The 25,934-nt window shown below is 44.7% G+C and overlaps 4 protein-coding genes across 5 annotated transcripts; 2 read left to right on the top strand and 2 right to left on the bottom strand.

The window, feature by feature from the left end:
* Positions 1-60: 60 nt before the first annotated feature.
* On the bottom strand, positions 61-7,962 carry aasdh (aminoadipate-semialdehyde dehydrogenase). The gene is made up of 14 exons (XM_069150673.1): positions 7,605-7,962; positions 7,090-7,210; positions 6,398-6,693; positions 6,116-6,308; positions 5,791-6,032; positions 5,597-5,703; positions 5,338-5,510; positions 3,850-4,180; positions 3,658-3,770; positions 2,875-3,577; positions 2,618-2,781; positions 1,765-1,890; positions 1,402-1,533; positions 61-511 (listed from the first exon to the last, which is right to left on the bottom strand). Exons 1-14 carry the CDS (start codon positions 7,841-7,843, stop codon positions 116-118), a joined length of 3,336 nt encoding a protein of 1,111 aa, XP_069006774.1. The 5' UTR covers positions 7,844-7,962; the 3' UTR covers positions 61-115.
* Positions 7,963-8,334: 372 nt separating this feature from the next.
* Positions 8,335-13,045, top strand: LOC138198909 (uncharacterized). The gene is made up of 7 exons (XM_069150663.1): positions 8,335-8,464; positions 8,624-8,687; positions 10,345-10,400; positions 10,502-10,535; positions 10,623-10,648; positions 10,727-10,823; positions 10,921-13,045. Exons 1-7 carry the CDS (start codon positions 8,387-8,389, stop codon positions 12,369-12,371), a joined length of 1,806 nt encoding a protein of 601 aa, XP_069006764.1. The 5' UTR covers positions 8,335-8,386; the 3' UTR covers positions 12,372-13,045.
* Positions 12,986-22,368, bottom strand: ppat (phosphoribosyl pyrophosphate amidotransferase). Its single transcript, XM_069150664.1, has 11 exons — positions 21,316-22,368; positions 17,186-17,252; positions 16,649-16,855; positions 16,282-16,394; positions 15,897-16,042; positions 15,622-15,694; positions 15,369-15,520; positions 15,162-15,289; positions 14,847-15,068; positions 13,932-14,052; positions 12,986-13,834 (listed from the first exon to the last, which is right to left on the bottom strand). The coding sequence occupies exons 1-11, from the start codon at positions 21,441-21,443 to the stop codon at positions 13,662-13,664; spliced, it is 1,530 nt and encodes a 509-aa protein (XP_069006765.1). The 5' UTR covers positions 21,444-22,368; the 3' UTR covers positions 12,986-13,661.
* paics (phosphoribosylaminoimidazole carboxylase, phosphoribosylaminoimidazole succinocarboxamide synthetase) lies at positions 17,656-25,584 on the top strand. Of its 2 annotated transcripts, XM_069150660.1 has the most exons (15): positions 17,656-18,098; positions 18,316-18,810; positions 18,892-18,951; positions 19,025-19,630; positions 20,198-20,275; positions 20,574-20,722; positions 22,146-22,185; positions 22,271-22,468; positions 23,480-23,658; positions 23,743-23,922; positions 24,043-24,156; positions 24,257-24,340; positions 24,725-24,905; positions 25,000-25,158; positions 25,261-25,584. In XM_069150660.1, exons 1-15 carry the CDS (start codon positions 17,702-17,704, stop codon positions 25,425-25,427), a joined length of 3,087 nt encoding a protein of 1,028 aa, XP_069006761.1. In that variant the 5' UTR covers positions 17,656-17,701; the 3' UTR covers positions 25,428-25,584. The 2 variants fall into 2 exon arrangements, with proteins under 2 accessions (XP_069006761.1, XP_069006762.1); XM_069150661.1 differs by lacking the exons at positions 17,656-18,098; positions 18,316-18,810; positions 18,892-18,951; ... (1 more) ...; positions 20,198-20,275; positions 20,574-20,722 and adding an exon at positions 22,001-22,054.
* Positions 25,585-25,934: the final 350 nt, after the last annotated feature.

The raw sequence follows: 25,934 nt of genomic DNA, 5'->3' as shown, positions 1-25,934 counted from the left end.
ACAGGAACTCATTATTTCCCTGTTCTACATCTTAAACCCTGATCTTTAATTAAGATCCTGCTTCCCAACGCACCCTCACTGCTCTGATACAGAAACTGTTTATCATTAAATACTTCTACTTTTCCTCTTCGATGTTCAGCCTCAAACAATACACGGAGTCATTACGACACCCGACAATCAGAGAACGTTCCCACACCACCGGGGATGAAAACAGCTCCCCAGGTAGGATGTGCGACGCCAGCATGTGTCCGTCCTGTCCATCCAGGATCCAGACCGTGCCGTCCGTGGAGGCCAGGCCCACCAGAGTCCCCCCCCGTCCCACAACCGAGCCATCGAACACAAACGGAGAGGAGTACACTTTGCCTGTGGTCCGAAAGGTCCAAACTAAAGAGCCGTCTGCGCAGTTCAAACAGTACAGGCAACCATCATGTGATCCACACAGAAGCTTCTGCTGGTCTGGCATTACGCACGGAGACGAGAAGACCGGTCCTTTTGTTAGAAACTGCCACAGCTGCAGAGAAACACAAGAGTCACACACTGAAGTAAGACAGTATCTCACAACAGACACTACATTTGCATAAGTCATAAGTCTGAAGGTTTCAGTTCTGGTTGGTCAGCCAACGTCCATGTTTACCGTGTGGTTTCATACTACGGGGTGCAAAATTTTATGGGCAGAAAACACATCTTTAGGAAGTACTTTGTCAGAAATACAACAGTCGGAAATGATGTCAGCAGTGACTAAACACAGGTCTGATACGGCTGCAGGAGAGATGGATCAGAAACAGTAAAGCTGTTGTCAATGAGACCCTCATCAATGAGAATGATGGACTCCACCACCAACAATAAAAAATATAAACAGTTACAATTTATCAAAATCTGTGCTCCTAAATTTGGCCTTAAAATCTCTGATGAAACCATATGTATGAAATTAGGCACAATATCACGCAGTGGGTCTATCAGGGCATCAACACAAGCTACAGCCTCATCGCTGATTTAATCATTGCAAATAAAAAAAAAAAACGCTGTCAAACTGCAAGTAATTCTCATCTTTATTACTGTAAATAGATACCGTGTTTAAAGTATATCCTGAGTTTCGACAAGGCAAAATAATTAGTGACTGTACTTCACTGCATCACTTTACTTTGACTGATATCTATCAGCCACAGACTTAACAGAGTATTTAAAATGTATTCTGTTTTTTGACACTTTATTGTGCTGTAGTTTTGTAACGTAAACTAATAAGGCTGCCATCTTCCCATCAATCTACACTCAATAACCCAAAAATGAAGTAAAACTGAGTTTACAAATGTTCAAACTCAAAACATCAACCTTTGGCAGATCAAGGTTTGCACGCTGAAACTGTAGAATAATGTAACATAGAGTCTGAGCTCTGCTACTCACCAGATTCCCCGAGGTGCTGAAGCAGCAGATGTTTCCATCCACAGAGCCGATCACAACGTGACCCGAAGAGCAGTTTGGTGAGGAGAAGAAAGGGATGTCTCTACAGTGAGACCACAAAACGCCTCCACTGTCCTGGAAAAGGCAAACGCTTGTAAGACACACTTAGACACACAATTTACTTCCTAACATGTTGCTTTTTACCACATTAGTAGCAATCGTCTGATGTCATTAATTATATTGACATTAATCATCTATCAAAGCTGTCAAAATGTTTTATTTTAGTCAATTTTTACCCCTGCTGGCAGCACTTAAATGATTTCAACAGCAGTGATTGACCTCTCTAGTAAAATGTCCTTCACTCACAAGGTTGAGACAGAGCAGGCGTCCTCCCAGCGTCGCCACGTACAGCTGTCGGAGGGACGGGTGGAGGTATGGAGAAGAAAACACAGCTCCTCCACCACAATGACGCTTCCAAACACAGTTCTGAACCTGAAAAATACAAACCAACATCCACGTTATGACAATCATATAATCTACCGACTACCTGAAGAATATATGAAGCCATTTAGTGCTTCTGTCTTGGAAGGAACCGAAGTGTTTGATTTGAGGAGCCTTCAGCACTGAAAGGACTCCTCACCAAGACCAGGAATCAATCCAGTCCTCACATTTTTACACAGGCTTCCTACTTGTCAAAGAATAAACTTTAAAATACTTCTCGATGATTATAGAGCAGTGAGTGTTTCAGGATCAAAATATTTGGTCAAAATGTTTGATCTGCTGCTCCATTACTGAGACAACTTAATGGGAGTCTCCAAAGCTGAACATGGAAAGGCAGCTTGTAGTTTTTATGCACCACATGTCTACAAAAATTGTAAATCAGACAGCAGCATTAAACTTTTCTGTTTTATGTCCCAACTTGGGACTATTAATTCATAACTTTTCAAATCCTATATAAATGGGTCTTTATACTGTCTTTTCTATTGGGTTTCTTGTCTTAATGCTGTTCTAAAAATGCTGGTCTAAAAAATGTACTAAAATGGATAATTCAATATATAAAAGTTCTTGATTCAGAGTCCTTGTTACATGTGGTGAGTCAAAGAATTCCCATAGGTGCAGCTGCTGAGAATCTACTTTACATACAACCACTGTCACCAATGGTCCATGAGTTTTCTAAATCATTACAGCTGTCGGATCTCCTCACATCGATTACACTCACCTGTGGGTTCAGGGCGTACATGTGCCCATCGTGTGAGCCCACTATCACCAGACCGGCGAGAGGATCTACAGCAGGACAGCTCTTTACAGCGTCTCCGGTCTCAAACACCCACCGCGTCTTTCCAGAATCGGCGCACAAGAAATACACGTAGCCGTCGTAACAACCTGACAAAGAAAACCCCAGAATCATCCAGAAGAGTGAAAACAAACAGGAAAAGGAGATGCTATCGTGAAGATGTTCAGAGATCTGATACTGACCTATGACAACCAGGGTGCCGCACTGAGACACGGCAGCCGAGGCCTCGATTCTGCCCCCGAGGACTCGCTCCCACAGAAGGCTCCCGGTGGACAGGTCCAACGCCTGGATCCTGTGGGAGTGGGAGCCGATGATCACTGTTGTTTTGGCCACATCTGACCTCTCATCGGTCCTGTCCTGCACGAGAAGCACCGGGGAGGCGTCCACGCATCTGCCTGTGTCGGAGGACCAGCTCAGACTGAGGCCCAGATCAACAACATCTCTACTAGAATCCTTTTCTCCGGGTTTATCTGCCTGCAGGTTGTTGATAGTCTCTGTATTTCTGATGTTCATTTCTATCACCTGACCCGCTCGTCTTATAACTTTAACCACTTGTTTCTCCACCTGCAGTCTCTGGGCTGCCGCAGAGTCTCCGCGCTGTCTCTTCGCTACACCCACGGCGGGAGAATCCGTGTGCCGTTTTTGGGCCTCGGACTGCCACGAGGGGCTGCTCTCCAGCGGCAGCATCGTTGTTACCCTGGCAACATGGCGCAGTACGTCAGAGAAGGTCCCGTCAAGGATAACCTCCAAAAGCTCCGGTGAGGTCACTCCGACAGCGGTGAGGATGTCTTCACAGAGACGCAGCGCCTTCAGAGAATCTCCTCCACTGAACAGGAAGTTGGATTCCTCGTCAATGGTCGCATCTCCAGCGAGACCTAAAGTATCCTGTTGAAAGGTGGTTGGAAAAATATCGAGTTTGAACAGACAAAGACAACATTATATAAAGGTTGAGTTGCGTCAAATACCTGCCACAAAGCCTGAAGAGTTTCCTTTAGATTTCTGGAATCTCCCCGTGAAGACTCGAAACACTGTTTCTGTCTGTCATATATTTTCATAAGTGCCTTCATGTCGACTTTGCCTGCAGAAAAGCAAACATTAGACGAGTGAGTGGCTGAAATAGTGTGTGAATGAGCGCGACTTGTGTATCTAATGCTCACCATGAGGAGTCAGGCTCAAGGCCGAGACGAGCACCAGCGTGTCGGGGACGCTGTGAGCAGGCAGCAGCAGAGACAGCTGCCTCAGCATGAGCCTCTTCAGATCTCCGTCTGCACCGCCCGTCTCCTCCAGGTGCCGTTTAACAGAAGACGGTGGGTTCTCCTGATGCTCAGCGTCAGCAGATGGGGTTTGTTCTACATGCTGCTGTACAGATGAGGAGGTAGAAGCTGCCTTCTGGTCTCCAGATGTGGATGCCACGACGAAGGCGAGAAGTCGAAAGCCTTCGTGCAGACCCACAGCGCAGGCCTCCACCTGAGGGAGTCTCAGCAGGAGCTGGAGGAGGGGAAACACAGTCGGTTCATCAATAAAGTATTCCAGATGATGGCCCACGATCCTTTGCTGCTGTTGCTGTTTGAGATACCTTCTTCTTAAAAGATATGTTGCCAAAAACCTTCGGTCCTATTAGCCCCCATTCTTATAATAGAATATTAAACCAGTTCAGTTTGCAGTGTTAACTCTAACCTAAACAAAATTAGGATGATTGCAGTTAAGAAAAAAGTAGAGACTGAAAAGTTTCATAAAAAATTATTGGCTGAAATATAACCCCCATGACTAAAGTAAGGTAAAGGGCACCACCAGTTGACTGCTTAAATATGTATCTATTGCATCTGTACATTTCACTCCTTTTCTTTTATTTCATTTCAGTTATTTATGTTTTTAATTTTCTTGCATCTGTGCATCAGTGACAATATACAAATCTATTTAAAAACCTAAACGGTATTATTGCTAAAGTGATGGCCATTTTCATATCTTAAAGGTGCACTATAAAATTCATATTTTCAAATAACAATGACTTAAATGACTATTTGTAGTTAGAAAAGTGTTTTGAACAAAAAATGACCACCGAGCTCTGCAGTTCCTCTCAGGTCTGAGGAGCATTTGAGCCTCTTACAGCTCATCGTTTCGGTTTTACAGCCCTCAGCTTCAATGTTTTGGTTCAGCCTCAGCAGCAGGCAACTGTTTTCAATGAAAACACATTCATAACCCCCATCATGCTACCTGCATGTGTCAGCTCAACATACTTTGCTCTCATTAGTTGGTGGTGACCAAAAACAGCTCAAAGGGGAGTCGAACCGCAGAATTTCGTTTGAAGATCACACATCACTGAGAAACATCTGCATGGCTCGACACATTACTTGAACTCAGGGTTGTTGAGATTATACTATTTTTCAAATTTCCTGAAAATGTTCATTCATTTAATGAGAAGGAGGGTTTTCACCTGACAACAGCAACACTTGCAGTGTGTGTTACATCAGTACTGTGTTCACTGTGTTATTGATGTGTGTTTTTAGGTGCATTTTGCAGTATGGATTTATGGGTCCAACATGAGGCTGCATTATTTAGTTTATAGAACACTGAAAATAAATTATATTTATACTGTTTTTTTATGTCTGTTTTTTTGTCAAGATGTAAACATAAAAACTTCTTACCTGCTGCAAGCCGTCCAGGTTCACCCGTTTTCCGTTGCGTTTGATGATCCTGTCTCTCCGCCCCTGGTAGTACAGCTCCGCCTCTTTAACATTCACCCAGTCTCCAGTCGCTCTCATCGTCCCGGGGACGAAGTCGTCCTCGTCGTTCAGGAGACACACTCTGTCCTTTCCACCTGCACCAAACATTGTACGGATCTGTTTGGATTTTGCTCAGCTCCGTGTGATTGATTTGTTGTGTACCGTTTGAAATCTTTCCCACCTATGAACACCTGTCCTTCACCCTCTGTGATGACGCAGCCATGTTCGTCTCTGACTTCCACCACTGTGCCCATCAGAGGGGTCCCGAGAGGCACAGAGGACGCAGTGCTGCAACGTCTGTCGTGTTAAGTAACTGCAGCTAATTCAAAATCAACAAGCAAAAGTCATGGACATCTTTAAACATGAAACACTCACTGGTTGCTGGACAGCAGCAGAGACTCTGGTATCTTGTAGCAGCAGGCCCAGCAGGACACCTCAGTGATACCGTAGATGTTGTAGATGTGGGTTTTATTGTCCTCGTGTCTCCAGCTCGTCAGCAGGGCCGGAGACGGGCAGGCTTCTCCACCCAGAGCCAACACCCGCAGAGAGGAGCCGGCCGACAGCACGTCCCGCTTTAGGATACGATGGCCAAAGCGCAGCAGCAGAGTGGGAGTGACCTGTGGAAATGTGAAAAATAACCCATCGCACAAACAGACAAACCTCTCAGACAAAACACAGACTGTGATGGGTCGTCACCTGCCTGTAGGACAGTCGTCCTGTGATCTTTGAACAACAGTTGAGCCAGGCGGTTGGGCATCTTCTTGATCACAGTGGGGACGATGAGGAGCCGAGCCCCGGATGATAAGGCCAGAAAAATGTCCACCGCAGAGGGGTCAAAGGTCAAAGGTGAAGCGAGGAAAACCACATCATCAGCACTCATCTGAAAGAGAGATCTGAGCCGGGAAAGATGCCGTTTCATGAAACACATATCAAAAGACTGCTGTTCTAGCGCAAACAAAGACAAGAATGTGTCCTCACTGACCTCAGATGAAGTATGTTGGGGATTATACACTTGTGTGGCACCCTCACAGTCTTTGGAAGGCCTGTTGTTCCAGATGTGTGTAGCACATACGCCAAGCCTCTGTTCCCAGACTCCTTTTCCAACACAGCTGCTTCACGGAGATGGACTCCATCTGCCGTGGGATCTCTGGCTCCTTCTGTTCCTCGTCGGTGCTCAGCGACTGGCAGCGGCTCGATTCGCAGCAGAGTCAAGTTGAACTCGGGCAACTCCAGCCAAACCTCCACAGCTACATGTTCGATGAGAGCTGTCTGGAATTGCTTTATGGGATGGAAAAAGAAAATCAATGTAAATATTCACGGAGAGCATGAACAAAGCAGGACTCCTTTAACAAATTGCAAAGTTGTTTTAATACTAACAAACCTACAGCAAAGTCAGCTGTAGGATATACTGAATATTTTTTTTATATAATACACATAATTCTGCTTTTGTACATACATAAATTCAGTAAAATGAGTGCAAATATGGAAATAACAAATACCTGCTTTTACCATTTTATCATGTTATCCCACATAAAAACTTGCCACTGAAAATATTTTCAGAATCAAGGCATAATGTTCTGACAATGTTATAAAAACTATCCAACCGAATTTAATCTAATCGAACACAAACCATTTGGAATGTTTCTGATAAAACATTAAAAAAAAAAACTCAACCTGCAGGAGGTCAGTCTTGACAGCACAGAACTTGAGGCCACACTGGTTCATGACTCTGGCGGAGAGAAGTCCAGGAGCCTCCGGGTCCAGAGGCACATAAGCAGCAGCAGACTGCAGGATCCTGGAAAACAGTCATTCATGATGTAAAATGTACTTTTTTAAAAATCCATACTTTCAAATTTGTCAAACCTTCATTGTATTTGTGAAAATGCACCAGTGGGACTTTATAAGTGCTTTTTCATACATCTACACCACGTGATCAGACTTTACTTACACAGGTCAGATCTGGACTAGATTATCAGAGACTCAAGATTATTTCAAATTTGATTTGTGAAACCTTTACTCTATTTGTGAAAATGCAAAGAAAGGGACATTTCACAGCTTTTTTTTTTTTCCCCCTACATCTTCACCACGTCAGACCTGATCCAGATCTATAAAAAAAAAAAAAACCCCACTTGGTTTAAACGGGTCAGGCGGGGTCAGATTCAGGGTGTTTACGAGGACAGTGAACTCACCCCAGAATCCAGACAGGTACGAGCAAATCAGCGCTGCAATACAGCCCGATAACACCGCTGCTGGGAGAACAGTTCTTCCGCAAAACACGAGCGAGTTCACCGGCAAGTTTCACCAGTTCACTGTACATCAGAGACACCGGGCTGCCGGACCCCGACCCGCCGTCGTACGTCACGGCCGCTCTGTCAGGGTGCAGAGAGGCAGCGGCGGACACGAGCTCCTGCAGCGCCCGGGCAGCCATACCGACGAGCCGTTCACTGACCGCCTGCTCGTTCTCCGCCGGTGCAAAGTCTGGACAAAAACATGCAGGACATATTGTAATTCAATTCTTTCTGAATCAGGCAGAAGTGAGTTTTATTTACACTCTGACAGACCACGTTTGTCGAGTGAAGATGACGCATTACCGGAAAATGACGTCTCATTTATGGCTACGTCTCATTTATATGGCTACGTCAAATGCCGTAAAATATTGGGTGTTTTTAAATATTTATCCACAACGTATTGTTCCGCGGATCATTGTTGACATGTACAAAAGACACGCCATGTTATCACTTCAAACGTTTGCTATTTATGTTTTAGTCTTTCAAATGAACAATTTACTTGTATTATACCCTGTAAACCGAGGTTTCCCAGTATCCCTGAAGGCACCACATGTCCACTGTCCAATCACATTCCGCTATTTTGAGAAAGCAGAATCTTGAACCCGACCGCGCCATTACTGTTGGACGACCGGGCCGGTCGACACTTCTTCAATGTCCGTCGACCTCTTTTTTATTTATGCAACATGGACAGTTTGTTAAGGACACACTTATTTGAAAATAGCCTTAACTACAAAAGGTCACTGTATCGGATCGTAGATAAGGTGCGTTGAAGATGCTGTCGGGCGGTGGCTGATGTTATCATTAAATTAACGTTAAAAAAAAAAAAAAAAAAAAACTTTTTAAATGAGAAAAACTTGAATTTTTATTTTTATTTTATTTTATTTTATTTTTTATTAACCTGTTCCGACTGCTTTCAACAGTATTCCAAACTTCAGTACCAGGACGGAGGGATAGAAGTGGACCTCGACGATGTGAAACCCTCAAGTAAGGAAGCTGCGAAGTTTGTATAACGTTGTTGGTGTCGGAGGTTCATAGCAAAGACGTTAGGTTTGTTTGTTTATTATTTATTTATTTTTATTTTTATTATTGTTTTCCCAAACGGAAAACATCATGTCAGGGTTCAAAGTTGACTCGGTGTTGCAAAAACTTTTGTTTTTTTTATTAGATTTCCAACCCTCAGTTTGAACCTTTTTTCCCCCTAAAACCTGATTTGATCGTCTCTCCATTCAACTCTGGTTGTTATCGTGGATATTTTATTTGACAGTGCGCCACCTAACGGGATTTTACTGCTATTGGCTGCAGGCGTTTACAATTTGTGAGCATATTTGGTGTAAAATATGTAGAACAATGTTAGATAGATATTATAATATAATATAATATAATATAATATAATATAATATAATATAATATATAATATAACTTTATTGATCCCGCAAGGGGACATTTTTTCGATACAGCAGCATGGAAGATATGGAAAAAACAATAAAAAAATAACAATAAAAATAGAGGTGGTATAGGTTTAAATACAAAAAATTGACAGTATATACAAATAAAATAGAATAAGATAAAAAAAAATTAAAAACAGTGCAGCGGTGTTAATGATGATGTAGGATGGATTTGACCAGAGGTGATTTATTGTACAGTCTGATAGCAGTGGGCAGGAATGATCTCCTTTTGATTTTTTTTGATTTTATACACTTTATTATTTTATACACTCCTGCATCGGTCCTTGTGACAGCGGAGCTGGAGGAGTGGTCCAATGTCCCTCCAGCAGGTGGTGGAGAGGGCGGTCTGTTTCCTCAGTGTCCTCCTCTCCACCACCTTTTCCAGACTGTCCAGTTCGCAGCCAATGATGGAGCCGGCCTTCTTCACCAGTTTGTTAAGTCTGTTGGTGTCTCCGGCTCCAACGCTGCTCCCCCAGCAGACCACAGTGAAGTACAGTTCACTGGCCACAACAGATGGTAGAACATCTCCAACATCTCGCTGCACACGTTGAAGGATCGAAGTTTCCTCAAGAAAAAGAGTCGACTCATCCCCTTCTTGTAGACAGCATTGATGTTGGTCTTCCAGTTCAGTCTGTTGTCATGGAGACACCAGGTACTTGTACTCCTCCACCATGTCCACCTCCTCTCCCAGGACTCTCGGCGGTCGTGGAGCCGTCGTCTTCCTCCTGAAGTCGACCACCATCTCTCTGGTCTTCACGTTCAGAAGCAGCTGATTTCTTCCTGCTCACTCCACAAAGTCCTCCACTGCTGCCCTGTACTCCTCCCGTCCATCCCAGTGCTGTGCGTGTGTGCGGAAATCAAAATTAAATGAAAATAAAATGATGGCCTAATAGAGGATGCTGTTCCTGAACCATCATTCATTTTCCACAGTCTTCAGGGACAGTTTTGCTCCTCGATAACAATTTTTAGGGACATTGTGAGATTTCTTGGGGCATTTTTGCCCCTTTTAATTTCTAATGCTTGTCAACCCTGACATTTTAAAGACTAAAATATTAATCAAGAAATTTGACAGATTACTTGGTAATCAACTGTTGCAGCAGCACTATTTTTGTATGTTTTCATTACTGCAGTTCAGCAGTTGTCACGTAGCCTGGTGTCTTTGTGAATCTTTTGTCTTGAATCCTTTCATGATGAAGAACTTGAATACTACATGAGGGTGTCCAAAAAAAGGCTGAGCATGCTGGAATCAAAGGTATGTGTCAACATCCTCTGCAGGTATGCATGACACAAAATACAAACCAGTTATTAAATATATAAACACAACTGCTTCAATCTGACGTATCTTCCCCTCAGAGCCTGACAGATCTGAGAGAAGAGACAATAAGAGGTTCGGTTTCATAACCTAAACTGAAAATTACAACATGCTGCAGTGTACATTTCATCTAATACCGTGACTTTAACATTTCTTCCACAGCGAACAGGATTGCAGGAGACTCTCAGGTAAATATAGCTGTGTTTATCAAACACGCATGCATTTGATATTTACTGTAGCTTAAAATAATGGTTTATTTTCAACAGCTGGACTTCACGTATCAAGATGATGGAGCTGATAAGACTTTTGATTCCATCAGCCAATTTTCAACGGAAGATGATGATAACAACCTTAAAGCAACAGGTACTCTCTTTAAACACGACGTAACGGAACAAGAAATTGAATTAAAACGAGTTTATTCTTCGTCTAAATGTTATTTTCCCCCGTTTGCACCCTACAGGGATGAATACAAGTGACGTCTCTCACCTGACTGTGAGCTTATTGGATGAGAGTTCGATCCAGCCGGAGGACCACGACGAGGAGCTGCAGATGACCCTGAGAAGTCACTGCAGCTCCCTGGTGGCGCTCTACCCCAGCATGATTGGTCGAATAGAGAAGGCCTGGCGCCGGCAGCAGGACACTACAGCTGCCGACTCGGTGTTGAGAAGGTACCGCAGATGGCGACACCAGCCAAACAGAAGCCATCTCAACAACACTTTGGTTGTCGCGCCGAGACACGCCAGCGTCAACCTGAAAAAGACGACCAGTCAGGCGCTGCTTGAGGAGAAGTCCAGCAGACCCCTGAAATGGGGTTTCACCGGGGCCGAAGACACCTTTCGCTCTCCAGTCACCGGTTCTCAGAGTGGGCGAGCACAGCAGCGGTCTCCTGGTAAGGAGAGAGGCTCGCTGAGGAGAGAGCAGCACAAGCCCGTCCTCATAATGGACTTCTCTGGTCCCTCTGACATCTACAAACCGAGGGAGGTCTCGCTGAACGAGACCTTCATTGTGTCTCAGCTGCCCCCCCCTGAAGTGTCCCAGCTGGGAGAACAGGCCTCCACTTACACTCTCAGTCCTTCACGACCTGGCCATCCCACCGGTAAAGCATCCCTGCAGCCGTTCGTGAGGTTGAGATGGCTTTCTCGTTCTGCACACCCGCCTCAGACCGCTGGAAGCTCCATGTATGCAGCAGAAACGTGTGCTGGAAGAGAGAAGCCTGATATCTACGGCTCCCCGGTCAGGCAGAGTCTCTTCAAAGCCAGGATGAAGAGCAGCCCCGGTCATTCACCGCATGCGCTGCTTAGAGGCCCCAGAGAACATTGTGAGGAGCGCAGACAGCCGCCGAGTCCTCGATCAGGGTCTCTGTCCTGCCCTCCACGGAGGCCCGGTGTGCCCCTGAGGATATTGGACTCCCATCAGTCCTTCCAGCCACGGCTGCACTCGCCTCAGTCAGCAGCAGCGGCAGCAGCCGACGGTCGTCACAGGTTCAGACGACACCTTTCCTTCGATTCCCCCACGCCGTCGCCCCCCGTCTACATGTCGCCTCAAAAAGTCAACGAGGAGTTCATAAAACTTTACCACCGGTTCGTGTGCCAGAACAAATCTTCGTTCTCAGACAGTCCTCCCTGTCACCTCTGCGGTAGAAGCTCCGAGGCCGGCAGAAGAAACGCCTCCTCGTCTCTGGCAGCTCTCGCCTTGTCGCCTCACCGCTCCGTCCTGAGGAAACGCCACCGGGAGATCAGCTGGGACAGCCATCCCCGGTCCAAACGCCTCAGGGAGGAGTACGGCACGTACTCGCCGCGGTCCAAGCACCGCTGGCAGGAGATGCTGAGACGCCATCTCGTTCCGTCCGAGTCGGAGCGGCCTTATCGTGGCTTCTCCTTTAGCTCCAGTGAACTCAGCAAGCTGCAATGAGTCAGCAGTGGCCGGAGAAGAGTCGCGTAGAAACCAGTCGCGTCTGCTCTTAAATGAAACGGTTCAGTGACGTTTCCTGTTCCCGCTGATCGGTTACATCGTTGTTATGCTTTCTTTAACAGATTCACTTCAGAGCAAAATGGCTTTCCAGCGCTGCCATGTCCTCTCCTGCTGTTCTTCCAATATTTGCAGAAAGTAGTGATGATGGGGAATTAAAATGGAAAAGGGCACGACAGTTCAATGAGCTCAGGGGTGGAAAACTGTTCAGCCTATAAATGTTGTTTTGTGTAGAAGCATGTTTCCACTACAAATATTTACATTTTGTAAACTGGAAAAATTGGCTGTTGATACAAATTGAGCTCATTACGTTGTATTTTTTTTTTTTTAAACATTTGTGACTTTATATTTTAACTAAATTTTAAACTTTGTTCTCTGGTTTATCATTTTCTAAATTATTACACCTTCATGCTTTATATTCTAAATGTGAAAATGCAGTTTTTAAAAAAGCATCCAGAGTAAATGTTTTCATTGCAATTATTCTTTTTATTACCGACATTTCTCTTTCCAATGTTCAAAATGTTAACAAAAAAATCAGTTGGACCCAAAAACAAAAGGACAGCTTAGTGGTTTATTTGCAGTAAATAAGGAAAATAAAGAATTATTTTTTTTGGTCACTGGTCTCATGTGCTTTTCTGACACGCCAGATTCTATCTACGTTATTGTTTGGAAAACATGACGACATATAAAACTAGTTTCAAGACTTGACTGAAAATCATTTAAGCTGTAACCTTCCAAGGAAAAGTAACGTAATAAAAACATCTACTGTGGTCAAAAATATGCATCAGGAGCACAGTGCTGAACAGATCAGCTACTAGAGGAGAGCAAAAGGACAATTTTTAACCAGTTTAACCCTTGTGTTGTCCTCGGGTCAAAATGACCCGCAGCTGTGTTCAACCAAGTTCTATTTTATTTCTATATTTTTGGAGATTTTTTTTGGTTTAAAGAAACCCTCGCAGCATCCTTGTCACCAATGATCCCAAAAAAATACAAAAATATAGAAATAAAATAGAACGTGGTTGAACACAGCTGCGAGTCATTTTGACCAGAGGACAACAGGAGGGTTAAAGTTCTCAGAAGATGACCCTGATGGCCCTCTGTAGGAAAGGTTGTGCAACATCTTTGTGTTCCAGATAGAAGTCAGAAACTGGACTATATGTTTTCCAGCTGTGGAAGTTTGCAGTTCATCCAGAGAGTGGCGGTAGCCGGTCGGTTGTGTTGTTGGTGAAGCAGTTACCACTCCAGCTCTACCGGATACTTCCCGGTCAGGCAGGCAGTGCAGTGTCCCACTCTCTTGCTGGGCTTGTTGCTGGAGCTGATCATGTCCTTCTCCTGGAGGGAGGCAATCCCCTCCTGGACAGCTGACACCAGGCCCTCCACAGTCAGATACTCAACACTGTCAGCACCTGCACAACACAGAGATGCACACTTTATCCTCGCAAAGAAACGGAAATGTACTGCAACCTCTGTCCGCAGCACTACGTTTTATAAACGAGTACTTACCAATGTAACCAGCAATGTCCCGAAACTCTGGCTTGTTGGCAATGAGCTCCTCCTTGGTTGGGATGTTGATGCCCATGTAGCAGGGGAACCTGATGGGTGGAGACGCCACTCTGATGTGGACCTGCACACAACATGAACCCAGAAAGTCCATTTACTGGGCCAGTTTGGCACTATGCTGCTCTGTGTTTCAATGTCCATTATGAAACCAAGACATGTGACAGTGTCCCAAAGAAAGAACACTGGTTTGTTTGTAATATTATTGACCGTAACAAGCAGATGTTTAAGTCATAAATGGGAAAAACAACATCTGGATCCCTCTAAACTCTGATGCTTCCAATCTTGTTCCCAACATAGTAACAACGCAACGAGATAAATCAGCTCACTCATTAAATATCCTCCATTGTCATTGAGCTGACTGCAGTCACTTTGCATTATTATGAGAACGGGTTTTATTCATCCGTTTAAAAATAGCTGCATGAAACTAACAGAAATGTCATATTTCCACCATTTGAGGTTTGACTGGCGATCTTTTAATGATGTCATCATGTTGCATCTCTTGCTGTAGTTTAATGGTACAGAGGAGTGGAGAGTTAGCACCACCACATGTTTATCTTAAAGCACTTAACTTCTAATATTCAACTGCATTTAGATGAGAATCAATGGACATTAACATTTAGGATTTAATTGCAAACCCAAACATCAAACAGCTAATAAATGGCTCTTTTGTTGTATGTTTGTTAAAACATGATTTGGCGTATATGGTAGTAGTTCCTTAAAATACATAGAAAGACAAATTGTTTAATGCAATTATTTGTAATGACAATTATCCCCCACCTAAAATGTCTTATTGTAAGATGGATGTGAGGCACTTCCACAAACAACGACGTTTGGATTCATTTTTAGGTGCCAACCGACCTCTTTTGCGCCTGCTTCCTTCAGCAGTTTGATGATGGGGGAGATGGTGTTGCCCCTGACGATGGAGTCATCGACCAGCACCACTCGTTTCCCTGCGAAGTTGTCTGTCAAAGCCCCAAACTTCTTGGCCACTCCGAGTTGCCTCAGACGAGTATTTGGCTGAATAAACGTTCTCCCAACGTAGCGGTTCTTACACAAAACCTCTATGTACGGAAGACCCGACTGGGAGAGGAAGACGAGAGGAGAAGAACTTGAGGGCAAAAGTCAACCAGATGGTTCGAGAGTATTTTGGAGATCAGACGCCGGTTGACAAACCTGCTGAGCGTAGCCGAGTGCAGCCGGGGTCGCAGACTCGGGCACGGTGCTGACCACGTCTGCATCTGTTGGAGCCTCGATGGCTAACTGCCGACCGCAGCGCTGCCGCACAGTGTAGACCATCTGTCCTGCAGAGCATTCATATCTCAGTCAACACATACAGTTAAGAACAAAAGAATTAATGCGCGTGTTAATAAATATTTGTACCTTCAAAAATGGAGTCTGGTCTGGCAAAATAAACATATTCAAAAATGCAGAAGGCAGGGAGGTCTCCTTCAGGGCGAGGCACGACGCTCAGAGACTTGACTCCATGTTTGGATATCTGGACTATCTCTCCTGGTAAAACCTCTCTGTAATACCTGAGAATCAGACAGGAAGGAACGAGGGTCTGAACTCACGGCGCTGCAGGTTGCCGTTATAAAAACAGAAGCTGTTGCAGTTGTGATAAATAAAAACTCACCTGGCACCAATAGACTGGAAGCTGCACGACTCCGATGACACAACCCACCCCTCGGTGTCCTCCTCTCCACCGCCTGACCACGGAACAAACAAGTTAATCATCCAGCGGCTCACATCTGACCTCGCAGCTGATCAATGGCAGCCTGTCTGACCCTTAACCTCTGCCGAGGTCTCCTCTTTATCAGGAAAACAATCCGGGTCTCCCGAGGACAAACACGCCAGCTCAGCCAACAGACCGTTTCTGACAACACTTGCAAATTTAAAAGTTTAAAATACCTGTACTGTGCAGTTTGGAGACGGGAACGAGTCGTCCAATGCAGAGGGGCCGATTTCCATAAGGGTCCCTTATGGCATATATCACATCTTTGTACAAGACCAACAGTGAGTATGATGTGGGAGTTTCAGTCATGAGGTTTTTAATTCTACAAAAGAAATGAACAGAAAAAAATTTAATATTTATGCAGCATTGAGCTATTATCCATTCATTTTTCTGCTTTAAAAAAATGTACATTATATATATATATATATATATATATATATATATAGGTTATTTATATTGTACAGATTGTCTATGTGTTTTGGATTTCTGTTGTGTACAAGTGTTAATGATGTGCTATTGTTCAGTGTCCCCAGAAGCAGCATCTTCTATCCCAGCACTCACCTGGCCACCCAGTCAGGTGAGTCCAGCTCCTCCGTCGGTGGAGTAAACGCCAGCAGCTGGGTGATGAGCTCGCTGTCTGAGCTGGTGGAGAGGCCGACACCGTGGCGCATCACCTGCACGGCACATTTGCAGTGACCCATTCAGTACATGCATGTACAGAAATGATATTTAATGCAGGCTAATGTCCATTTTCTTACAGTACTTTATATCTTGGGGAAGAAAGTCAACGCACACGAGCTTAACGTTTGACCAATTAAAACAGATCTACGTGCTGTATTTAGATTTCTGGTTTGTCGCATGCATGACCCCTTGCAGACTGTAATTTGTGATTTTGACAGGTCAGTTTGGAGCGGAGGGCCACGCTCACCTTTTTCCGCAGGGCATGGGCATTAACCAGCTCTCCATTGTGGGCCACGGCAATCTTGCCATGCAGCGTATCCACCACAAAGGGCTGGCAGTTCTGCAGCTCAGAGATCCCGGTAGTTGAATAGCGTGTGTGGCAAATGCCGAGGTTACCATAGCGCAGTTTCAGAAGAGCCTCGGGTGGGAAAGCGGTGTTCACTAATCCCATTCCCTAAATACAAATGACGAGAGGAATCAGGAAGATGTTTTCTTTTACACAGTCAGCACAAAGGTTTAAAAAGAAACAAAAATTATTAGTGATATTTACAGTCGCTATTATGATGCAAAGTGGATAATCAGGCCACAGTATGAATGTGCCAAATAAAACGGGGCCTTAACAACCGGTACAATGTTCAATGTAATTCTGTCAAACTGTTGTTTGTGTGTCCACGTATGTAACGGTTTTATGAAAATCTGTCGATGGGGATATTTTTAAGATGGCACGAGCTGAACTGTACTTTTGTCTGTTGATAGAAGGAGCGTCTTCGTGATTGCATGTTACCTTGTGTGTTGTGTATGTGGGAGGACTGGCTCCGTTACTTGTGACGACGCCGGCACTTTCCTGACCCCTGAGAGGACACAAACATTCAGTGTGAATTGTGACATATCGATGGGAGACGAGCTTCATAACGCAGGATCCCTGCTGAATTTTGGTGTGACTAAAACATGAATCAAAGTGTCCAACTCTTAATGTTTAATACGTGCCTGGAGGCAAATCAAACTGGTTTGAATCGGCTGAGATGGAGCAGGAATGAGGAACAAGATAACAAAAGTGCCTCTATGCTGCCAGACTGCCAAATATGGAGAGTCGTCTTGCTGCAGTTTCAGCCCATTTACCAAGCTGCTTCTCAGATTACTGCTGGTCCCGCCCCCTCAGCACACAGCTTAAGCCAGTGGTGAGGCTGCTTTTCAGCATGGAGGCGTTGCTTTCAGGCTTAACCGCCTGGTTGCCTAGGGAACCGGGCAGCAGAGACAGACGGGCTGGGGGAAAAGAAAGCGTTTCCAGGTCAGCTCAAACATGGAGAGAGGAGCAGAGAGACAAAGAGGAGGTGATAGGGAGGTGGTGGAGGACAAAGGCTCGGTGGAGAGGCAGTGGGGGGAGGCAGAGGTGCTGTCTCTGGTATCAGTGTGGGACGAGGTTGGAGCTCAGCACGTAGCAGAGAGCAGAGGCACATTTGAGTTGATCTCAGAGCGTCTGAGGCGGCTCAGCGTTGTGCGCAGCTGGAGGGAGTGTCAGGCGAAGTGCAGGAGCCTGGGACTTCAGAGCAGGAAGCCTGACGCTGCAGCAGGCAGCTCGGCAAACTACAGCCCTGGAGCGGAGGGAAGGCCGGCGGAGGGCTGGGAGGAAGAGGTAGAAGATGTGGGTAATCAAAGAGGACTCTACTCTCCCTCACTCACTATCCCAATGCAGGAAGGTAAATGTTGTTCCAACACCAACGGGAGCACTGGCAGCAACAACACAACAATTTTCTTTTTAAGTTGTTATCAAAGGGTAACCAGGCGTGTCAGTTAAACCATTTTTTTTTTTTTTTTTTTAGCTTGCTTGCTCTAAACAGACTCAAAACTTTTATTCAACAACCTTCTTCTTTCAACAGGATCATTTAACATAACGGTGTGTGCATTCGTCTGCAGGAAAGACTCGGTTCCATTCACCTCTCCCTTACACTCCAAGTGTGACCGAAGAGGGCGGCCGCCACTGGACAGACGACGAGGTGCGAGCGCTGCTGTGCGTCTGGGCCGACCGGCGCATTCGGGAGCGCTTGAAATGCACACTGCGCAACAAGTCCATCTTCCAAGAGATGGCCCGTCAGATGCAGAGAAACTTTGGGGTGGTGCGCAACTGGAAACAGTGCCGAACAAAATACAAGAACTTGAAATACGACTACAAGACAGCGAAAAGCGCTCATGCCGCTGGAGGCAGCAGCACAGGAAGCCCGGGGAAGTACATGAAGTTTTTTGATGAGGTGGAAGCCATTCTGCTGGACCACGGGCTGGAAAATGGAGCGGTGGAAATGCAAAAGAGGTTGTATAAAGGAGAAATGGGAGCAGGGAGGCTACAGACACCAACAGGCCTCACAGGACAGGTGATGGCCTCGGAGAGCGAGGTGGTCATCGAAATTGATGATGGTATGTATTCGGTACGCAGTGCACATGGTAGTTTGGGATTCAAAGCTTCAAGAAAAACATCTTTTTAAATTTTATTTTCAGATGACAACAGTGACGATTACGACATTGACGGAGAGCTAGAAGCCAAATGGAGAGCCACAGGTACGCCAGAGTAAATCTACCAAATCACCTGTGCAGTTTAACTCTTTCCTGACTCTCTTCTTGTTCCCTCCAGATGTCCATCTCACGGATTCACCGAGCTCTGAGCAGTTCCACGTGGTCACCATGTCAGACACGGGTCGAAACTGGAGCGACCAAGAGGTGCGAGCGCTGATTCAAGTCTGGTCTGACGACCGCATTTGCAGGCAGCTGGAGAGCTCGACCAGAAAGCGGGACATCTTCGTCCAGATCTCCAACAGGTTAATGCAACAGGGCATCGAGCGGGACTGGAAACAGTGCCACACCAAGTACAAAAACCTCAAGTACCTCTACCGCTCCCTCCAAAGGGGAAAGACTGATGAAGCCGACCCACGACGCCTCATGAGGTTCTATGATGAGGTGGACGCCATCATGAATCACACAGCCAATGGCCTGCATGACACAGGAGCTGCTGACTCTGCAGATTCAGGCAGACTCACAATGTTGGAGGCTTGCGAGAAGGACAGTCACGTGGACGACTATTTGGCAAAGACAAACACGGGGACAGCAATGGTGGCAGCCATGGAGGAAAGAACTTGTTGCTCGGATTCTGTTTCATCTGTTGCCCGTGATGTTGCATCAAACACTAACGTAAAGCATGCGATCAAGGAGCAACATCTGGATCCACACCACGGATTGATGAGTGAGCTGATCATTGTCATTTATTTAAAATAAATTTATGCATTTATTAAATTTGATGTGATGCTTTTACACAAAGGCTCCAGTGATTAATTACCACTTGACCAGAGACTCGTAACAAAAACAAAAAGCTGTTGTATTGTCTTTGCATATTTTAGCTCTTAAAATATCTGTCACCAACTTACGTGTACAAAATCTAATTATTCAATAACTTAAATCCAACTAAATTCCCTCAAACTAAATGAGAAAATGTGCTTTTAATGATTTTAAATTTCGTTGGTCTGACTTTTTTAAAATGTAATCTACAAAAACATCTGAAATATGAGGAAAATAAATATATTTTTTCCAAAGCAAGGAATATAAACACAATATAATTAATCTTTTAGATGCATGACCTCTTTTACGTGTAACAGTGCTGAATAAGAAGATGTTTCTATATCCTCAAGTGAAACTGGGCAGCCACTATGTCTGAAGCAGCGTTGAAGTTGAGCATGTCAAATCTAGTTTTGTTTTTGAACACTGGGGTTTTGTCTTTCCTTTGTAACTGTCTGATGTTGCATGTTGTTTGTAGGCGCTTCAGAAACTCGGTCTGAAAAAGAGGACACATATTCAGCCAACAAAGGAACGAAGAGGAAAGCTGCGGGACAAGGTCTGAAATGTGCCTCCTTCTGTAATCACTCTGCATGTCACATGATGTCCACAATTGACCGAGGCCTTTAAAATGTCCGTCTCAGTCCCATGATTTGCCAGGCAGCTTTGTAATGACATTATGGATAAGGGGAGGGTCGTGACTGCTAACAAAAGGCACAAGTCATGATGAAGGTCACCTTGAGACCGACAGAGAAAGTAACTTCGAAAGTCTGTGATGGACAAAAATTTAAATGTTAAAGTAAGCATAATAATAATAATAATAGTAATTAAAAACGTGCCTTTGTTTTCATTTTCAGATCCCATACTCCAAACACCGGTGAAAAAATTGGCCACTGTACCTGAATTGGCTTCGTCCCGGTGCAAAGAAGAGCCGGAACACATCCCAATAATAAAGATCAATTCAGTCTGTTCAATGGCCTCTCCTACTCCATCTCCAGAGAGACAGGTAATATCTGATAAGCCCATGTGGCCAACCATGCAAACCCTGACACAACTGTAGAAATCATTCTTTTAACATGCTGTGGGAATCCAGACATGCTCCATGTTTAGAGCTGCAATAAGTAGCTAATTAATCGATTAGTAAAGCCTTATTTAGAAACTAATCGGTTAATCGATATTTTTGAAGCACTAATACCACAAAACTCAAATGCAACGAGTGAAGGGTTTTCTCATGATCGTTAACTGAACATCATTTCCTCATTTTGTGGCGGGTAACATGATAAACTTTAAATCAGTTAAATGGACAGCAGATTAGTCGACGCTGACAGAAAAGGAAAGTCTGCTGCAGCTGCATCTTTCACTATTTCAGAGTGAATCTGTCGCTCCACATCGACTTTTTGTTCACATTTATATCCCTGAATGTGGATGAATATCTACCTCAGTATTCATGCTTTTTTTGTTGTTTTTTGTTTTGCTTTTGCTTTACACAATCCAACCAAATATTTGTCCTCAATTTGACAAATTAAGTGTCATTAGCTTTGCGAAAACATAAATAAAAACAAACAAACAAAAACGCATGCACGCACACGCACACCTTACCTGTGCTGCAGCGCCACCAGCCCCAGGGTTAAGACCTGGGCCACCTCCAGCTGCGTGGGCCACTCTCCGGCAGCGACACACCCGAAGACCCCGCACTCCTCCCCGATACCGGACTCCTCAAACTCCATGCCGCTGCCGCTCCCCGGTTGTCCGTTAACCCCGGCGAACGGTCTCGTGCCACCGCTTACCTCGGCGCGAGCAGTGCGCGCGTGCGTACGCGTATGTACACGCTCCCACGAGTATGGACCGAACACGTGCCTTTACAATACAACGTGGCTCGTTAAAACATCACAAACTCAGCTGACACTGTTGAAATGAAATGGACGTGAAATCACGAGTCCGACAAACAAACAAAAAACAAAAAAAAACTTGAGTTTGTCACAAGAAACAAAGTCCACACGCTTTTAACAGAAGAGCCAGGCCACCATGGCGGTTATCATAAATGAATCAACTGTGTTGAAGTGGAGAAACCCACATGGTGTTTACGACGAGGAGAGAGGCTGATCAGAATCAAACTAATCGATTGGTAATTATTTTGCCTTGATACAATTTTTGATGTATCGATCTTCTCGTCAAAGTGGAAATGGTGGAAGTTTACACGATAAACCTCCAAAAAAAAAAAAGTTTTTCGTCCTGTTAATATTTGGTGTAGGAGCGTCTTCAACCCACGTGTGGTGCAATACGCTGCTTTGATTGGTTGTCTGAATCAGTTGAGTGACGTGATTGGCTGCCAGCGCGGGTAAGAAACTGTTCGCTTCCTTCTTCTACTGCTGCTTCACTGAACCCCAAAGCTCCGCAAGTTGAGAGGCATTTTGTTTCTTGTCTTTCAGGACTGTTCAGGACTCACCAGCATCATGGCTTCTACTCCAGGTACTGAACAAATTAATGCACGGTTTAGAGCTCAAAGTTAAACATGCAACGCTTAACTATTCCCTCTCTTGTGTGCGTTGAAAAGAGTTGAAGCTCGGCCAGAAGCTCAGCGAGGGAAAGACGAAGCAGATTTACGAGCTCGTGGACCAGCCCGGACTGGTTCTGGTCCAGTCCATGGACCAGATCACCGCTGGGAACGCCGTGAGGAAAGATCAGATGGAGGGCAAGGCTGCCATCGCTAACAAAACGACGAGCTGCGTGTTCAAGCTGCTGCAGGAATCTGGTGAGGACTCGGTAAACTTCTTGTGGTTTGTAGATCCATTCAGAAGTTGCTCTGCAGGTTCCTTTTTACTGTGTGGGTTGGCACGGACGTCTCGTACTCACCCTCCGGCAGCTGTCCCACATGGAGGGAGACATTCTTTGGTAGTGTGAGTGCGTCAAGGTCTGCAATTACTGCAGATTTAAAGTTTTTTTTTTTTTTTTATTTAATTAAAAAAAAGTAAAACCCTCCCTTACTCGCATGTCATTTCTCCAGTAAATTAATCCCACTGGAATTCGTGTGAGCAACTAAAGACATCAAAAGCTTGTGTGAACCTCATTACAAGATAAGATTTTTCTGAAAAACGGTAAACTAAACAAATATTAATTATAATATCGTAGAAGTCCGACATGCTCAGCAATTATTTACATTTGTGAAGCAAGAAAAACGATTGAAACATGTCACTGATTATTAATTAGCTGATGAATCGTATTGGCACTAATGCGAACACATGATTGAGACCTCGCTGCTTAATTATTTTTTTTTATGAGTGCTCAATAAACACCTTTTATCTTGTGCTTCTTGCAGGGAAAATTGTGATTTTATAATATTGTGTTTTTTTTCCCCCCAAGTACGCATAAACCCTGCAGTTTGCGTCAAAAGCTTCCGTCTGAACTATTGTCATGCATGAACCCGGTCAATAATGCTGACGTGTCTCAGCTTGGTTCATACAAGGCCGACATAATTCCAAAAATGACTTTCCACCTTGCTTTCATTTCTAAGTAATTGGCTAACTGTAACCATTATGCTGCTCATGAGTGTGGTGCGTGTCAGCCCAGCTGCTAATGACTGCCTTGTGACCTGAAATCTCAGCTGCTTATAATTCACCAGAATTAACCACGTCCTACTTGAGATTAATTCAATTTTTGGTTAAAACGCATCCAAGGTAACTTAAGTCTGTAACTTTTAAAGTTTGGGTGTCTGTACATTTGTAGATGTGTTGAGGTTGATTTTAATATCTTTCCTGTTTTCCAGGGATTAAAACGGCCTTTGTGAAGCAGCACTCGGACACGGCGTTCATTGCAGCCCACTGTGAGATGATTCCCATCGAGTGGGTGTGTCGGAGAGTGGCCACCGGGTCCTTCCTCAAGAGAAATCCTGGGGTCAAAGAAGGCTACCGCTTCACCCCCCTGAAGATGGAGATGTTCTTCAAAGTGAGTTTGCGTATTCATTGCATTCAATGTGTTTTTATTGTTTAGTACTGTTGCCTGCTGACTTATCGACGGTTGTGATTTTAGGATGATGCCAACAATGATCCTCAGTGGTCCGAGGAGCAGCTGCTGGAGTCTAAATTCTGCCTGGCCGGGCTCACCATCGGTCAGTGTGAGGTGGACATCATGAATCGAAGCACTGTGGCCATCTTTGAGATTCTGGAGAAGGCCTGGGCCACTCAGAACTGCACGCTGGTGGATATGAAGGTATGCAGCGCAGCGCTGCCCTCTGCTAGTCAACATGGGATCCTCCCAGTGTGGCCACTTCTCCACTGCATGCTCGTACCTGCTACGCAACTAATGAGTCTAATTTTTCCGTGCTTGTAGATCGAGTTTGGTGTGAATGTGAAAAGCCAAGAGATCATCCTCGCGGATGTGATTGACAACGACTCGTGGAGGCTGTGGCCGGCTGGAGATCGAAGCCAGCAGAAAGATAAGCAGGTCAGGGCAGCTTCTTTGTCTCTTGTTTCATTTTGATGCTTTTAAGAATAAAACTAAAAGCTGAAAAATGGCTTTCCCCCCCTTATTTGTTTTTTTCTAGGTGTACCGGGACCTGAAAGAAGTCACCCCAGAGGCGATGCAGATGGTGAAGAGAAACTTTGAGTGGGTCTCTGAAAGGGTCAAGGTACACAGAACACATCATCCCTGTCTACTTTGTTTTCTGGTCAGGTTTTTGGCCTTTTAAAATATCAAGATTGATTCACCAAACACACCTTAACGTGTGACTACGCTTTAAAATAATTAATACTATAACTGAAAGGTGCAACTACTCTTAGTTTGCAAGTCTAAAATATTCAAAGACCTGCCAGTTTACACCAAAGCAACTAAATGGCATGTTGTTTCCATAGCAATGACTCACGGTATTTCTGTTTTAACTACCGGCTTTTTTTTTTTTTTTTTATAACTGGATATAATTTGTTGCGTCTTAAAATATGAATGAAAGTAGTGATGGAGGGGAGTGAGTTAGTGGGACTTGTGTGGCTAATGGTTCCCGTGTTGTGCCTCTCAGCTGCTGCTGAAGCCCCAGGCGAATGGCAGGGTGGTGGTTTTGATGGGCTCCACCTCGGACATGGCCCACTGTGAAAAAATCAGGAAGGCCTGCACCACCTACGGGATCCTCTGCATCCTGAGAGTCACCTCGGCACACAAGGGTCCGGACGAGACTCTCCGCATCAAAGCAGAATATGAAGGTGAGTGTTCATGCTAAAATTAGCAGATTCATTCTTTTGTTCTGGGAGTTTTTTTTTTTTTTTATTTCATAATGTCTCAAATGTTTTTCCGCAGGTGATGGGGTACCCACCGTGTTTGTGGCTGTAGCTGGCAGAAGTAATGGTCTCGGCCCGGTGATGTCTGGAAACACTGCGTATCCTGTTATCAACTGCCCTCCTCTAACTCCTGACTGGGGAGCACAGGATGTGTGGTCATCCCTCCGAATGCCAAGCGGTGAGCAGATTCCAGACTCTATTATGTACTCTTGTTATTTGTCCCATGTGGGTTTATTTGTCATAGTAACTGAGCCTTCACTTGTTTTGTTTCCTTCTGCAGGTCTGGGCTGCTCCACAATCCTCTCCCCCGACGCCGCTGCCCAGTTTGCAGCGCAGATCTTCGGCCTGACCGACCACCTGGTGTGGTGTAAGCTGAGGGCCTCCATGCTAAACACCTGGGTGTCTCTGAAGCTGGCGGACAAGAAGTTGCAGGCCTGCAACCTCTGAAGTGGCTGAGGACCCGTTAAACCCTAGAGTGCCCCGCTCTTTGTCAATGTCATGTCTTTGTTTATGGTGGAAAACCCCATTAACGGTAGATGTTTCTCACACAAATCATTCCTTTTAAAAGAGACTAATAATAAAGTGTCTGAAGTATATTCTTCTATGCCTGTTTAGTCCTATTTTCCACAGACATTTTTACATGGCATAACGGCAAAAGCTCAGGTGTACTCGATACCATTAAAACAATTAAAATCCCTTTAAGGCCAGCCAGTTCCGGGTCCTAATGTTCAGTGTGTTGGCTCACTGTAATTGCTTAGACCTCTAGTACTGCTGTGGAGCTGTTATTGCTATGACTGCACTCCTCATTTTTATTTAACTCGTTTAGGTGCACAAAGATACACGGTCTTATTAATGGCATGTGCTGCACTGCCCCAAAAGCAGGGATAAAATTCTTAAAAATCAGCATTGCAAATGTTTTGTGAAGAAGAAAATTTCCGTGAAACTGAAATGCAC

The sequence above is a fragment of the Embiotoca jacksoni genome, unplaced genomic scaffold, assembly GCF_022577435.1.
Source record: "Embiotoca jacksoni isolate LCO1_2020_lvr unplaced genomic scaffold, fEmbJac1.0.p SCAF_16, whole genome shotgun sequence".
NCBI classification, from domain to species: domain Eukaryota; kingdom Metazoa; phylum Chordata; class Actinopteri; family Embiotocidae; genus Embiotoca; species Embiotoca jacksoni.
This window is presented reverse-complemented; position numbering and strand designations above follow the sequence as displayed.

What these genes read in the sequence shown, in the direction of transcription:
- aasdh (XM_069150673.1), bottom strand. Translation starts at nt 7,843, where the DNA reads ATGGCTGCCCGGGCGCTGCAGGAGCTCGTGTCCGCCGCTGCCTCTCTG. An exon ending in ACCTGGACGGCTTGCAGCAG is followed by an intron (nt 4,181 to 5,337) that starts GTAAGAAGTTTT and finishes CCCCTCCTCCAG; the next exon opens with CTCCTGCTGAGACTCCCTCA. An exon ending in CTCTTCAGGCTTTGTGGCAG is followed by an intron (nt 3,578 to 3,657) that starts GTATTTGACGCA and finishes ACCTTTCAACAG; the next exon opens with GATACTTTAGGTCTCGCTGG.
- LOC138198909 (XM_069150663.1), top strand. Translation starts at nt 8,387, where the DNA reads ATGGACAGTTTGTTAAGGACACACTTATTTGAAAATAGCCTTAACTAC. An exon ending in GAGAGAAGAGACAATAAGAG is followed by an intron (nt 10,536 to 10,622) that starts GTTCGGTTTCAT and finishes TTTCTTCCACAG; the next exon opens with CGAACAGGATTGCAGGAGAC. An exon ending in TAACAACCTTAAAGCAACAG is followed by an intron (nt 10,824 to 10,920) that starts GTACTCTCTTTA and finishes TGCACCCTACAG; the next exon opens with GGATGAATACAAGTGACGTC.
- paics (XM_069150660.1), top strand. Translation starts at nt 17,702, where the DNA reads ATGGAGAGAGGAGCAGAGAGACAAAGAGGAGGTGATAGGGAGGTGGTG. An exon ending in GAGGAAAGCTGCGGGACAAG is followed by an intron (nt 20,276 to 20,573) that starts GTCTGAAATGTG and finishes TTTCATTTTCAG; the next exon opens with ATCCCATACTCCAAACACCG. An exon ending in AGATGGAGATGTTCTTCAAA is followed by an intron (nt 23,659 to 23,742) that starts GTGAGTTTGCGT and finishes TTGTGATTTTAG; the next exon opens with GATGATGCCAACAATGATCC.
- ppat (XM_069150664.1), bottom strand. Translation starts at nt 21,443, where the DNA reads ATGGAGTTTGAGGAGTCCGGTATCGGGGAGGAGTGCGGGGTCTTCGGG. An exon ending in TCACCTGACTGGGTGGCCAG is followed by an intron (nt 16,043 to 16,281) that starts GTGAGTGCTGGG and finishes TTTCTTTTGTAG; the next exon opens with AATTAAAAACCTCATGACTG. An exon ending in CACTCGGCTACGCTCAGCAG is followed by an intron (nt 15,069 to 15,161) that starts GTTTGTCAACCG and finishes TTCCTCTCCCAG; the next exon opens with TCGGGTCTTCCGTACATAGA.